The sequence below is a fragment of the Neomonachus schauinslandi genome, chromosome 5, assembly GCF_002201575.2.
Source record: "Neomonachus schauinslandi chromosome 5, ASM220157v2, whole genome shotgun sequence".
Lineage (NCBI taxonomy): Eukaryota > Metazoa > Chordata > Mammalia > Carnivora > Phocidae > Neomonachus > Neomonachus schauinslandi.
Genome location: NC_058407.1, coordinates 21938651 through 21955345, shown reverse-complemented (window position 1 = coordinate 21955345; position 16695 = coordinate 21938651). Strand labels below are relative to the sequence as shown.

The 16695-nt window shown below is 36.2% G+C and overlaps 1 protein-coding gene across 5 annotated transcripts in view; it reads right to left on the bottom strand.

The window, feature by feature from the left end:
* ANKS1B (ankyrin repeat and sterile alpha motif domain containing 1B) overlaps positions 1-16695 on the bottom strand; it is a 1116839-nt gene that overhangs the window by 711016 nt on the left and 389128 nt on the right. For all 5 annotated transcript variants that reach the window (XM_021687341.2, XM_021687343.2, XM_021687344.2 and 2 more), the window contains exon 10: positions 4687-4852. In XM_021687341.2, the coding sequence (XP_021543016.1) occupies positions 4687-4852 (166 nt within the window). The remainder of the gene's footprint in view (positions 1-4686; positions 4853-16695) is intronic.

Sequence of the window (16695 nt, the reverse complement as noted above, 5' to 3'; positions counted from 1 at the left end):
GTCCACAAAGTTTTTTTTGTTTTTGGTTTTGTTTTAAAGATTTTATTTATTTATTTTGACAGAGAGAGACACAAGCAGGGGGAGTGGGAGAGGGAGAAGCAGGCTTCCCGCTGAGCAGAAAGCCCGACATGGGGCTTGACCCCAGGACCCTGGAATCGTGACCTGAGCTGAAGGCAGACACCCAACGACAGCCACCCAGGTGCCCCAAGTCCACAAAGTTTTAAAAGAAATTATATCAGCCCAAACTGGAAGGAACAGCAATATAAAATGAAAAGAGCCCTTTTGATCCCTAATCTTTAACAGACTAAAAGCAAGGAAGAAAGATACTCAGCTATAAACACAGGATGCTTTTTATGGAAAATAATGATTCAGACAGAGGAACCAAGTGCCACAGAGAACAATTCCTATGCCATAAGACTGAGTCTTAATCAAGGAACTGTGCCTGGTTAGATTCAGAATTGCCACAGACTAGGGATCACTGTGTGCCTTGTTTTCCCTGTGTTTAGATGAGCGTGTCAGTTGTGGTTCTCCTATGTCTGATTCACCATTATATGTTGGGTGTTTAGGAGAGGAGACTGATAACTTGTCTAGTTCATAGGTCATCACTGCCAAGAGCAAAAGCAGTCAAGATCCTGCACCAACAGAATTACACCAGGGAGATTCATGCACACCTGAACCTAGACTTGGAGCTCATGCTGTAATAGGCTGATGATGGGAAGTCCTGAAGGTATAAACAAGTATAATTTGCATAGGCAAAGAATATAAATTATTGTGCCCAAAGGACAGTTGGTGGAAAACTGTATTTTCTAAAACTGACAACAAAGGTATCTCCCATCATATATCTTCTTATTATGAAGTAACTTTGACATTCCTTCCATTAGGAAGTGGGGTTCATGTTCTCTCCCCTTGAATCTGAGTAGATATGGAACTGTAGTAGAAGTGATGGTCTGTGACTTTGAAGCCTAGATAATAAAAATGGTACAGCTTCCACCTGGTCCTTTTCAGATGCTTGCTCTCAGAATCTAGCCAGTATGTCATGAGGAAACCCAAGCAGTCCATGGAGAGGAAAAATGGTCCCCAGCCCATAAACCCAGCCAATCTGTAAGCTCTCACCAACTTGCCGGCCATGTAGTGGGCCATCTTGAAAATGGGTCCTTTCTCCCTTAGTTGAGCAGCCTCAGCTCATACCACATGGCACAGACAGGCTACCTCTGTCAAATGAACTCTGCCAAACTTGTAGATTTGTGAACAAACTAAACGACTGATGTTCCTCTAAGACAGTAAGTTTTGGGGTGGCTTGTTAAATAACAATAGATAATGGACACAGACATCATCTCCTTCATGAAGTCTTTCCCAAGGTCCCAGGTGAAGTTAAATGATCCTTTTTTCTATTCCCAAAGCACTTTGTATAACACTGCCTTAACACTTATTATACTCTTGAAATTAACTATTCACTTGTCCATCTCCATGTGAGTGCAAGAACAAGCCTATTCCTTTTGGAAAATTAGCTCCTCAAATATATTACTTTTGCCTCATTCTCTCTCTCCTCTCTCTCTGAAGCTTTAAATAGACAAGTTAGAATTTCTCTGTGTATCCTCCAAGTCTCTTAGCTTTGCTTTCATATTTTTCATCTCTCTCTATGCCACATTCTGTAAAACTTCTTCTGCCCTAATTTCCAGCTCACTAAATCTCTCTTCGGCTGAATATAATCTGCTGTTATACTTACCACTGAGTTTTAAATTTGAGGTAGTTTTTCTCTGGGTGTAAGTGTGTGTTTATAATAGTATGGTCATTTTTTAGCCTGCATCTGACAATTCCAATATTTGAAGTTTTTTCATGTGTGGATCTGTTCTTTCTTGTTTCTGTGATTCTGGTTTCAGGGTTTCTTTCCTTATAGACTTAATTATGGTACACTGCTAATTTTAATCAGAAAAGTATTTATAGAAATTATTTGGGACCTGGAAAAAGAGAATATTCCTCTCTAGAGGGATTACATTTGCTTCTGCTTGAAGTCTGAGGGTATTTAAACTAAACTCATGGGTTGACATTTTTTGTACCATTTAGGTGATAGAAATTTGAGGACCGATTTGTGGTAATAACACCTCAGGAATTTCCCTCCTTGTTCTTCTCATGACAAATCACCTTTCCTTGGGGTGAGGGTTAGGGGGCAGAATTATTTCTGATTACTGTAAAGTGTAGCCCCTGGAGTTCCAGCTCTATGGAGGAAGAATTTCCTATTAAAGTCTCCATGCTGGACAGACACAGAGATTTTTTTCTGCACATAAACCTTGAGATTTATGAGGCCTTAAGCACCAGAGTTCAACAGCAAGTTCAGAAAATTCCCTCAGGACAAAAGTGGCTTTAGAAATCCACTGGTTTCCCACCTCACCAATGTTTTAGCCTGATTATATCTACTAACCTATTGACCCCCAAAAGGTTCCTAATTTAAATATTATTCAATTTATATAATTTTCTTCTCACCTTTTTAATATTTTTCAGGCTTCCTTTTCTGTATTTTTAGCCAGAATATTTATTTATTTTCAGCAGGAGAAGCCTAATCAGCCTTGTTATCCTGGTGTCTTTTTTATCCCTGTATCCTCAGCATACAGAACACTGCTTGGCACATGAAGGAACACCATTCATTTTTGATTGTTTAATAAATAAATCCGTGTCTTCTTTGACTCTTTCATTCCTGCCTTCACCAACCCCAATACACCCCTACTCTCTATGCCCTAATTAAAGTTCTTTTACATTTTCATTCATGTGTGCCTTCCATTTTCCCATACTAGCTGAGTTTCCCCTGACTTCCGCAGTATTTCCTGGTTACTTCTCCTATGGAAGAGTTTTCATTCTTATCATAGTTTGGGATCAGCACTGTCTTCACTCTCCGTGACTGCTTCTGATCACCCACTATTCTGCCTTTATCCAAAATCTGCTGCTTTTCCAAAGATTATGCTATTCTATTGTAACATTCTTTTTCTGGTTTTATTGCTACCATATGCGGACTTCCAGTCATACCTCCACATTTCTTGAGAATTTCACTATGTAGTTCATGATTTCAACTATACTTCATTCCCCAATATATTTCAGTATAATGGAGAATTTAAGAGTACAGAGCAGACAACCCAAGTGCAAGTCTACCCTTTATTAACACAGAACTGTGGGAAGTTACCTAATATTTCAGTGTCACAGTTTTTTCATCTGTCAAATGGTAATAATGATATTATTACCTTAACAGTATCTGGCACTTAGTAAATGCTCAATAAATTTTAACTGTTTTATTATGCTCTTACCTCATCCAAAAAATTTTCCTTCTGCATGCTTATGATTCATACAACAGCCTAATCTCAATGCTGCTCAAAAACCTATTTGTCCACTTCTATAAAATTTCTCAGCTTATTATCTAAAATGGCATTTCTGAATTTTACTTTAACCCTTCTCAAGATCTGCCCCTTCTTTTCATCCATTGACTTTTTATCTTAACCCAGAAATTTAATCCATTTGGAAATACATATTTCAGAATTTCTCTATATTCATAACCATGCTCTATCTTCTCCTCTTTCTGGGGGAAACAATGTCTGTGTTTTCTTAGACTAGCTCAGTCTTCTTTACCCATTTTATTCTTTCTTCTTATTTTTTATCTTTAAGCTCTTGGTCTCCACCAGCAAATTCCTCTAACCTCTAAACTTGGCCGAGGCTTACTTAACCTAAAATAAACTAGCTAATTCTCCCTTGAACCTCTTTCTTCTCATGTTACTATCATAACTCTTCTAATCTTCTTGAATGGGTAATCTGTACTCTCCACTCCCATTTTCTAGTGTCTCACTATTAACTTTCAGAAATCTGGTTTTATCTCATCGCTACTAAAACTTACTTTTCAAAAGTAAGCAGCAATTAGATTGTCAAACCTAAAATGTCTTTCTTTAGAGTTTCTCTTACAACTCCTTTGTAGCACTGAATATGTTGACTACCCACTTGAAACGTTCCTCCATCATTAGATTTCATGTTAATAGCCTGCATTCTTTCTTAGACGCAATGCTGAACAGAAAGCAGATATGATGATAGTCAAACATTCATGTTTAAGAAAGGCCCCCTCATGAACTGATCTTAAATAAGACATTTAGCTCCAATTTCCTTATCAGTAAAATGGGCATAATATTTACTTGCCTCGTGCACTAATTTATAATGCAGATAAATAAAATAATGGATCTGAAAATACCATAAAATATATAAAATATACAAAATACCTGAGTATGTTTCAGTAACCTGAAAACAGGATGCAGAAAAGTATATTAAAAGACTCTTGCTACTAAATCTGCTATTAAGTTCTAAAGGACCCCAAGCTTTGTGTCTGACCTAGAGGTTTTTCACTATTGCAAGGTTTCAAAGTGCCTTCACCAAGGTAGTACCACTCCTTGAGAGCTCTTGTCAGGAAGTTAAGAGACATTATACCAAAAACTCTGACTTACCTGGACTCACTTCAAAATGCAAAAATAAAATAAAATAAAATAAAAAGATTAGTTTGACTATATTGGGGTACTTTCATGTTTAAAATATTGTGGAAAATCAAAATATTAATGATACATCTTCACATATGCAAGCATGAAAATTGAATTGGCCCAATTGTGAGTAAGAAATATTACCAGTTCTAAAAAAAATTTTTTTAAATTTTTAAAGAAATATTACCAGTTCTTGGAGAAGGGGCCCTTGCAATTTCTAAGGAGCATGGTTTTTTTGTAACGGCTATGTCCGTGAGATCACATAGAAAGTTCTCATTTTCTGAAGGAAATGTATCCAGAGAAGCAGATGGTACAATTTCCATAGTGTAATTCCTCTTCTTTGGATAGGACTCCTGAAAGGAAGGAGAAAAAATAAAAATAGCTTTGTGATAAAGACACAGCTTGTTTGATTTATAAAAACTAGAAAAGATAATCAGATTCATCGGTTCTTCCAAAAGTGATTAAGAGGTGCTGATTCATCTGTTTGAATAAGTTATGCCATCATGTAACCCCAATATCATCAGTGATCTTTCTAGAAGGGTCCTGACAGTTCGGTTCCCCTGAATTTATTACTGACATGGTAAAGTTCATGATCTCTTGTCATGATCTCTTTTTGTAGTATATGGCAATTTTCTAGTTGTGGCATAAATTGTTGCTTAACTAATCAATATTCATTCCCAAGACTCTACTCCCTTGCCTGCTTCCTAGAGATAGCCAGAGACATGTAACTCAATTTTGGCCAGTTGGATGAAAGGGAGACTTCTGGGAAAATATTTTTTCCCCAGAGGAAAGACATGCAATGGGGCTTTTGTAGAGCTTGGCCATCCTCAGGTTCCTCTCTCGGATGCAGTTTGGATGTCTGGAGGTCAGACAGGCATGTTGTGACCATAAGGCAATAAGCTTAAGATCAAAAAGATAACAGGTTAAGAATGCAACAGAAGGATAAAAAGAGCCTGGGACATTGATGATATCACTGAGTTACTGAAAGAGCCCCAGGACTAGTTAGTTACTCCAGGCTTCTTAAGTACAAACGTTCTTATATTGTTTGAGCCATTGCTAATAGGGGTTTTTGTCATTTAGAAGTAAAAGTATTCCCATATAACACACTAGTATTTTTTCTTTGTGAATCCTGCTAACTAATATACTAAAGTTTCTCTTTTCAGGTTGGGATAAAACTAAGGTCCAATTCTATACTACTGATTATTTGATGTATTCTAAAAGTAGGAATTCATTTCATTTCACAAAATCTTAATTTCTTATACAAGGTATTAATTTGTCAACAAATATTTATTGGGCATCTATCATATATACTTAGGACTATGCTAAGTGATAGAGATTTTTAAAAACTAATAAGATATAACCTTTGCCCTAAGAAAGCCCACAGTTTACTAGAGAAGAAAACAGATATCTGCATAATGAATTTCACAATTAATCATGCTTTTTGATGTTTTTTACCTTTACAAAGCATAATTATCAAAAGAAAAAGATAAATTAAAAAATAAATTCATTTTCAAAAAATCTTCCAAGATATATCCAAGTATTAGTAAAGATTTAGTATAAGCTCCTATTTTTTCTATAGTGATATTTACAGTACTGTAGAGTAAGTATTCAAGGTCAGTTTAATTGCTTTCAGGCCATACCAGACCCTCACACATCAGAGAGTCAATTATGTTCACTCTATCCTATTGAAAGCAGGAAATTGGGAGTAATTTATTTTTAACAACAAAGGGTGACAAAGTAGAAAGCATCCAGAGGAAAGCAATCAAGATGGTGTATGATTTAAAACCATGTCACAGATGAAATGATGAAAGGACCTGCAATGTTCTATCCTGGAGAAGCCTTACAGCAGCATAATAGTTTTCTCAACATATTTGAACAGCTATCTCTAAAGAGCTATCCCACAAAGCAGAGAAAGGGGAAAACCTGCTGTGGTAGATTTATTCCGAAGTTCTTAAAGGCAGAACAATGACCAATGTTTGTAAGTCAAAAGGGGCAAATTTGAATCAATAAAAAAAACAATGTTCTATGAATAATATTGGTTACCTTTTAAATAAAAATGCACTAATTTAACAGTAGCTGAAAAATACACTATAAAGCAACAGAAGAAACTCCTAATTACTGGAACTCTTTCAGTAGAATGATCTATTGATAAAATTATCTATAAAACACATTGTAGGGGTGCCTGGGTGGCTCAGTCAGTTAAGCATCTGCCTTAGGCTCAGGTCATGATCCTTGGGTCCTTGGATCAAGTCCCTCATTGGGCTCCCTGCTCAGCAGGGAGCCTGACTCTCCCTCTACACACTCCCCTCCCCCCACCCCCGCTCATGATCTCTCTCTAACTCTCTCAAATAAGTAAGTAAATAAATCTTAAAAAAAAAAATCCCACACATTGTAAAGTGAATATATCAGATGACTATAAATTCCATGAAGGCTGGAATTTGTCTTGATCACCACTCTGTCCCCAGAATCTAGTACAAGTCCTACCACATAGTAGGTGTTCAATAAATACTTACTGATCAACTGAATATTCTCTAATGCCCTTTTTAACAAATTCTAACTACCAGCTAGGGAAATTATTATTCCTTGTTCAGATATAAATACTTTGCTTTTTAGTTTGGTTATTATTACTGTTTACTGTTATTGCTTTCTGTTTTGCATATCAAAAGTGAAAAACCTGAGATTATGAAAATAAGATTATAAAGAGTCATGAAAAAAGTCTCTAGTTTAAACCCTAGTTCATCCTAAAGTCAGAACAACCTGTTAATCAGAACAACCCATTCTTCATGGATTTGGTTAGACTGAAATTGTAGTCTGTTTGTAAAGAAATACAAAGACTTAATGGCCTTGAAAAAATACTCTGAAATTTAACCACACAGGATGAATTACTTTGCTGTCCCCTTAAAAATGAAGTATATTGTTTATTACAGAAATATTAGAAAATATAAAGAAAGAGAAAAAAATCACATGAAAATGCAGCATGCTCAGATAATTAATAGTAACATTTTGGTGTATATTCTCCCAGACTGCTTCCCTCTGTAAATGTGTGTATGTGTGGACATGCGGGGGTGTGTAAAGGAAAGAAAAAAAAATATTTTAAACAACAGTGAAGTGCACCCTCTTCTGCTTCCGAAGAAAGTGCCATTACTTCTAATCAAAGTCTACAGTACACAGTTTCCTTACGGAAAGTGAGAGTCCCAAGGGAAGATGGTGAAACAAAGATAGCAAACAGTGCTTTCTTATTCAACTATTTCATATTGTTGAAAAAAAAGGTACACTTAACAAAATATCTGATTAGTATCCCTCAAAAGAGGATGGATATGTGATAGAATAAAATAATAAAATGAATCAGTGCATGTGCACTACTCAGTTTAGAACATTACTTTGAAACCCACCCCTTCCCACCTGTGTCCCCCTTTCCAGTCCCTCTCCCTCCGTCCCTAACCAGGGCTAACTCCTGTTCTGAACTTCATGTTTATAATTCCTTGGATTGTTATTGAAATTTAACTATATATGTAAGTATCAATAAAGAATTGTTTCATACTATATGCTTTTGAATTTCATAAGATAGTATAAAATATTATGGCTCTTCTATGATTTTTTCAATCACTATTATGTTTCTGAGTTTCACTTATTTTCAATGTGGTATAGGAGTTCACTGTATAGGTATACAATAATTCACTTACAGATTTTCCTGACAATGGACTTTTAAACATTTCCTAGGTATTGTGTTATTAAGAACAATTTGCTAGTAACATTTCTGAACATGTCTTTTGGTACAAGTAACCAGGGTATGTAACTTATCCTAGTAGACATGGGACAGAGAGTCAAGAATAGACACAAAGTGAGAAAAATGAATGAAATAAAAAGTTCTACAGATACAGGAGTTTGCAGCAAGAGGTGATCATGAGGATCAAGGCTGGATATCCCGTAGCTTCTATAGAAATCTTGAGGAGGACATTGCATTTTCCCACCCAAAGTGGGATGAAGAGATTTTTCTATAAATCCTATATGAAGATGTTATATATAAATATGTATATGTATTATATGTAATGCTTTATAATCTGATATAGATTTACTTCTAATAATGCATTGCAAACAAGTTTCAATTACAAATATGTATCTACATGATAAATCTAAGGTTAAGTCTCAGTATACACACGGTCCTGATTTATTTAGTTAATCCAATCATATTAAAATTTCAATGTTTTCCTTTTAAGGGAACATTCTTGTGCATGTACCTTTGTTTACATGTTCAACTATTTCTTTTGAAATAGAATTCCTGGTATTTTGATAGGGATTGCATTGAACGTGTATATTGCTTTGGGTAGCATAGACATTTTAACAATATTTGTTCTTCCAATCCATGAACATGGAATGTTTTTCCATTTCTTTGTATCCTCCTCAATTTCTTTCATACATGTTCTATAGTTTTCAGAGTACAGATCCTTTACCTCTTTGGTTAGGTTTATTCTTAGGTATCATGACTTTTGGTGCAATTGTAAATGGGATCGATTCCTTAATTTCTCTTTCGTCTCATTGTTAGTGTATAGAAATGCAACTGATTTCTGTGCATTGATTTTATATCCTGCCACATTGCTGAATTCCTGTATGAGTTCTAGCAATTTTGGGGTGGAGTCCATCTGCGAAGAGTGAAAGTTTGACTTCTTCTTTGCCAATTTGGATGCCTTTTATCTCTCTTTGTTGTCTGATTGCTGAGGCTAGGACTTCTAGTACTATGTTGAACAACAGTGATGAGAGTAGACATCCTTCTTGTGTTCCTGACCTTAGGGGAAAGCTCTCAGTTCTTCCCCATTGAGAATGATATTTGCTGTGGGCTTTTCATATATGGCTTTTATGATATTGAAGTTATGTTCCCTCTATCCCTACACTGCAGAGTTTTAATCAAGAAAGAATGCTGTATTTTGTCAAATGCTTTTCCTGCATCACTCTGGAAAGCAGTATGGAGGTTCCTCAAAAAGTTAAAAATCGAGCTAATCTACAATCCAGCAATTGCACTACTAGGTATTTACCCAAAGGATACAAACATAGTGATCTGAAGGGGCACCTACACCCCAATGTTTATAGCAGCAATGTCCATAATAGCCAAAATATGGAAAGAGCCCAGATGCCCATCAACAGATGAATGGATAAAGAAAATGTGTTGTGTGTGTGTACATATATATACACATACACAATGGAATATTACTCAGCCATCAAAAGATGAAATATTACTATTTGCAACCATGTGGATAGAACTAGAGGGTATTATGCTAAGCAAAATAAGTCAATCAGAGAAAGACAACTATCATGTGATCTCACTGATATATGGAATTTAGAAACAAGACAGAGGATCATAGGACAAGGGAGGGAAAAATAAAATGAGACAAAATCAGAGAGGGAGGTAAATGATAAGAGACTCTTAACTATAGGAAACAAACAGAGGGTTGCTGGAGGGGAGGTGGGTCAGGGTTGGGGTAACTGGGTGGTGGGCCTTAAGGAGGGCACTTGATGTAATGAGCACTGGGTGTTATATGCAACTGATAAATCACTAAACTCTACCTCTGAAACTAATGATACACTATATGTTAATTAATTGAATTTAAATTAAAAAAAAAAACAGAATTCCTGTGACAACAGGTATATACCATACACTTACATTTAATTGAATCTGTTTCTGGACTTTCTAATTGCTTCCATATGTCAATCTATTCTAGTACCAGAATCACACTGTTTTGCTTACTAAAACCTTAAAATTAATTTTACTATCTGGTAGGATAAGTCTCTCCTCATGATCATCTCTGTCAAAGCATTCATGATTAACCTCCTGTTTATTTTTTAAAAGATTCTCATTTTTCCTCAATGCCATACACAGTCAATCTCCAAGTCCCTTACTTCATCATTGAATTATACTTCAAACACATTCATTTCTCTCCACTCCTGCTACCACCCTAGTCCAGGTCACCACTGTAGCTCACTTGAACTGCTAGAACAACTTTGTAACTAGTCTCTTTGCCTCCACTCCTGCTCTTCTCCCAACTAATTCACTTTCAAACACTAGCGTGAGGTTACTAAGAGTAAGTCATGTAAAAATCAACTCATTTATTTTCATCATAATTTTGAGAAAGAATCATAAAAGGTTCTAGTCATAGTACATGATGATTCTTTTTAAACATTTAACATGGTCTCTCATGATATCTCAGAGTTTCTATATTGAGTGATTTCATTAGATGTATTAATGATCCAGCCCAGATGTCCATCAGGATCAGAAAGAATAAACCAGAGATTAAACATAATCCCATTAATCTATAAAATAAATCCAGTTAATTTCTAAAGACATGCTTGTCTAGCACCTAGCAAAGTGCCATGTTCATAGTAGGACTCTATCAATATATGCTAAAAATAAATACATAAAATAGTATTTCAGTTAGTATTTTAAGCCTTGTATCCTCCACTAGAATTCAAGAGCCACAGAGGCAAGGACCATGACTATCTTTTTCATACAGTATGCCCTTAATAAATATTTGTCAAATGAATGAAGTCTGAAAAAAATGTCATTCTAAAACTAGCACAGATTCAAATCACTGTAAGAAGAACAATTTATACTTGTGAGGTGTTTTATAGTCTGCAAAGTGAATAGTATTTCATTTACCCAGATGATTCTTTTTTAGCCCTCACAAACAGCCTATCAATGTTATTATTATCTTCATCCAGAAACTAAGGCTTGGAATTCTTTAGTGACTTGTCCAATATTAAGTATCTGGTTAATGGAAGTTTCAGGACTCCCACTGAGGTCTTGTGACAGCTAATCTAGTGTTTATACTATTGTATCAGATATGAAGGGACTATGACAAGATCTTCATTGTCAGAACTAAGGGAAAGAAAAATCTCCATACATTATCAGTTAATATATAACCCTGCCAACTTCCTAACCTTTGCAAGCCCTCTTACTTACGGTGGGAAACCTGGATTTTGGTATACAGGTTAATTGCCAACATACTTTTGATGATAAATCCTGGTAATGGACCAGAGGGATTAAAAGAACTGGCCCAACAATTTGTGACTCACCTTCAAGGCTTCATTGTAGCTAGTCTAGCAAAACTGGGCTCCAATTTGGTTAGCAGTCTTTGCTTTTTTTCTTGATATTTAGCCTCTACCTTTATTCAAATGCCTGGCTAATGGATCCCAGACTTGTTTCTGTTCTCGATATTTTAATAATAGTAACATACTGGGCACCTGGGTGGCTCAGTCGGTTAAGCTACTGTCTTCAGCTCAGGTCATGATCCCAGGGTCCTGGGATCTAGCCCTGCACTGGGCTCCCTGCTCAGCGGGGAGCCTGCTTCTCCTCCCTCTGCCACTCCCCCTGCTTGTGTTCTCTGGCTCTCTCTGTCTCTCTGTCAAATAAATAAATAAAATCTTTAAAAATAATAATAATAACAACAACAACATACTTATGACTGCGTTCTCTGTCTTGGTCTTTGCCAGTTCTCTTCTGAGTAGAGATAATGTCCTAATGATGTCCTGTCCCTGAATCCTGAACAGGCCCCTAAGGCCTTAAATGCCTAACTTCACAGCTCCTGAGGGAATGTCTGGCTTTGATGCTTAGACTTACTTAGTCAGCTTCATCCTACCTGCTATAGTTAATTGTGCAATGTGTGGACAAAACAATACTTCTTCAAAAAGATGCATACTAAGAGCATTGAATAAATTAATAGGACATATGCCCCCCCCCAAAGAAAAACAAACAGGAGTAATAAGACATCTACATAACATGCTTTCATATGTTGTTTACACTATGCTCCTATAAAAGTTTAAAATCACCAGTGGTTGGCTAAATCTAACAATTCAAACTTTATTAGTGATTAAATATGTGGCCCTATGGTTTAGCACAGAAATTAGTTATCAAAATTCAGCATGAGGGTATATAGATTAGCAATACCATGAAAAAAGAATTAGGAGTACAGCTGACAGTATGAGTGACAGTATAATATACTAAAAACATAATGTAACATTGGCTGATTCAACACAAGTATGATATTTAGACTACCAAATGTGACAGCTCTCCCTTCTTCTGTGCTAATTAGAATTGGGAATTATCCAGTTTAGTAATCACATAAAAGATAGGCTAACTGTATCATGTTGACCATCCTTATAAGGTGGTATGAGATTTTACTCAACAAAAGGACCAAAGGATACTTGGCCTTCTGACTTACGAAGAACCTTGGCAACAACCAGGGGCCCAGGGTATGGGCACGATTTTTTCTCAAATGTAGCAATGATGTGACTCTTTATCAGAAATAAGGCTACCTTACAGGCTTTTCTAGATTACTAGAGCATCTTTGTGAACATGCCTCTTAACATAGCTCTGTTCAGGGCACCTGGGTGACTCAGTTGGTTAAGCGGCTGCCTTCAGCTCAGGTCATGATCCTGGGGTCCTGGGATCGAGCCCCACGTCTGGCTCCCTGCTCAGCAGAGAGCCTGCTTCCCCCTCTCCCTCTGCCTGCCTCTCTGCCTACTTGTACTCTCTCTCTATCTCTCTGTCAAATAAATAAATAAAATCTTAAAAAAACAAAAAACAAACAAAAAAACACAGCTCTATTCTTAACCACATGGGGGAAATGGAAGCAGCTTAACCAATCCTGCAGTGAGACCATACCTAGTCCCCTCAACCTGGTACTGAGGCCTCCATTAGAAAAGGTGCAAAGATGAAATGGACTGTTTCCTCCGGACATGGATAAGAAAAGTTTGAGTATCAAACTCATGTCACATGAGAAAAGATAAAAGAGGAAAAGGTATAGGGAAACATTTATCACAAGTATTTGAAAAGTAGAAGAGTGATTAGAATTATTCTCCATGGCTAAGAGGGTAGAAAGAGTGTAGATGGAGAGATGGTAACAAGGAGACAAATTTCAGCTCAGAATGAGCTTCCTAACAATTAGAGCACTGCAGTATGATGAAATTGGCTGCCTAGCAGGTAGCAGGTTCTAAGCCACTGGAAGTCTTTAAGCCTAGTCTGATCAACACAAGGCATCTCTTAAGAATAGAAGATGGTGATTTGACTTAGATGAGTTTTAAGACATTAGGTAAATAAGACAAGGAGAATAGAAGTGTTGGCTTAGTACTATGATAAGCTACCTGCATACTTTAACTGCTTCCTGAATCCTTTTCTAACAATGGGAGCAGTGATACTAACACAAGAGAGTGTGGGTTTATGGCTCTTTCAAAGTTAGAGATGATTCACCATTCCAAATGACTCAAAGTAGGTAAAAGCTTTTGGAAGTGGCCTTATTGCTCTGGTGTCTCACAATATCAAGAAAATTATCCCCTAAAGACTTACAATGACATTCAAATATGGAAGGATACACTATAAATATAGAATAATAAAAGAATAATAATGAGAGACTTTGGTGGGAGGGAAGAAGGAGTGACAGCAAGACATCCCTAAGGAAAGAAACGTTGATGATGGTGGTAGGCACTACAATGGCCTCTCAAAGATGTCCACATTCTAATCCCCAGAACCTGTGAATATATGTTACCTGGCAAAAGGGACTTTGCAGATATGATTAAGTTAAGAATCTTGAGATGGGGAGATCATCCTGGATTATTATGGTCATTGTAAGTGAAAGAGAAAAGAGTCAGTGTCAGGGTGATAGATACAATGTGAGAGATTTGACTAGCCATTGCTGGCTTTGAAGGTGAAAGGCAGCATGAGCCAAGGAATGGGCACAGCTCATAGAAACTAGAAAAGGCAAGAAAATAGATTCTCCCCTAGAGTCTCTAGAAAGAAACACAGCCTTACCAACGCCTTGAATTTAGCCCAGCGGGACCCATTTTGAACTACCAGAACTGTAAAATAATGTATTTGTGTTTTTTTAAGCCACTAAGTTTGTGGTAATTGGTTCCTGCAGTAATGGAAAACTGACACAATAACCCGGCAGAAGGCATCACAAAGGGAGGCAACAGAAACTATTAAGGACTGAGAGACGGACATTAAAATTAAACTCCAATGGAAAAATATACCTTGTTACATTATGATATGATTCAATATTTTAAAAATAGTGATTCTTTCACTTTCACTTAGTCTTACATTTAATGCAATAATATTGCAATAGAGTTTCCCTCCTACTGCATCTTGGATCTTGACAAGTAATCGTAAAGTACATCTGGAAAAATAAATGTGTGACAATAGCCAGGTATCAATTTGAAAAGAGAAAAGTAATGGAGGGGGTGGAGATCAGCCTTTAGCGGATATTTAAATAAATTGTAAATGGTCCTGGTGCAATAATTGAAAGGCAAGAGAAGAGAGAATTTTAAAAAACAAAGCTCCAATACTTGTAGAAATTTATTATATTATGAAGGTGGTATTTCAAATCAGCAAGAAAACAATGGGTTATATAATAATTGCCAGTGAGATACTGACTATTCACTTGGAAAGAAATAATAAAGCTGGATGAATATTTCATTCCTTATATCAAAATAAATTACAGGTATTTAAATAATAATTAAATACCCTTATAAGAATAATCTTAAAATAGTAATGAACTTTGAATAGGAGCTATAACCAGACATATATAACCAGAGCTGTAGAGAACAAGATTGATGAATTTGAGTACATACAAATATTAACTTTTTATCAAACCAGTAAAATATAAAAAAATAAGGGACAAATGACAGATTTAGGAAAATTCTTTGACACATATGACAAAGAACTAATATCTTTATTATTTAAAGAGAATTACAAATTGAGATGAAAGAGATCATCAACCTAAGGGGAAAAGTGGACAAAGGATAGGAGTAGTTGATAAGAAACAGCTAGAAATTTCTTATATGAAAAGATGTTTGATCTCACTTATAATTAAATGTATACATAAATTAAAGTAACAGATGATATACCATTCTTGATCAAATTGCTATAGATAATACACAGTGTTAATGAGGGTTTCGAAAAATGGGTACCATTTTTGAAGTGTGTATTGGTATCAAACCTCTCTCCAGCTAATTTGTCAATTGTTACAAGAGACCTGTAGAAAGCAGATCTTTAGATAGCATCAGTTTTTGGACTTTTGCCACATTAAAATTTTTCTTCCTTTGCCTGGGAACAGATGGGATTGATAAACCACCATTATTATTCCTAACGTATCATGGTACTGTAGGGCACTATTTATATGAATTGCATAATCGCCACTCATACTTTCTAAAAAATTATATGCACTTGCTACTTTTAATCCTTGTATCAAATAATGAAATGTTTGTGTGTGTGTGGGGGGGGGTGACGTAGAGGGAAGCTTGCCTCTTATGAAGCCTCTCTCATGAATGAAAGAAGTTGTAATGAGTATTGATCATTTAAGTTGTAAATGGTTGTCAGGATATTCTTCCCCTTTAGAAAGTGTTACCAATTAATGTCCATGGATCTTGACTCTTAGTTGAGCTTCTCTTGATCAGTTACTTCAAAGTTGGAGGTGTCAATTAAGATTTGAAACCACAGCAGAAATGTCAACAGGAAAGTGTTGAGAAACCAGTGTGGGTACTACCTAACAATGTCACTTTGGATATACTATTGGTTGTGTTATGTCTCCCCAAAATTCATGGATCAAAGTCCTAACCCCCACTACCTCAGAATGTGATCATATTTGGAAATAAGGTGATACAGCTGTAATTAGTTAAATTAAGATGAAGTCACTAGGGTGAGCCCCTAATCCAGTAACTGGTGTCCCTATAAAGAAGGGAAATTAAGAGACAGACACACAGGGGGAGGACACCATGTGAAGACTGGAGCTATGTTGCCACAATCCAAGGAATGCTGAAGACTGCCATCAGACCACCAGAAGCAAGGGGAATGGCATGGAACAGTTTCTCCCTCACAGCACTAAGAAGGAACCAACCCTACTGATAATCTTGATTTTGGACTTCTAGCCTCTAGAACTGCAAGAAAATGGGTTTCTGTTGTTTAAGCCATGCAGTTTGTGATACTTTGTTATGGCAGCCCTAGCAAACTAATACAAGGGTTAAAAAGAATATATAAAAGGAATTGTTCGAAAGAAAAAAAAAAAAAACCTCTAACATCTTTTTTAGTGTTCTAAAATTTTTACTCCTTGGAAAATAACTACTGATTAACTAGGAACAAGCAAGGAAAAGAGGATTATCTCTGTTCTTGATAAAATTCCCAAAAGTGTATAAAAATTTTAAATGCACATGCTCT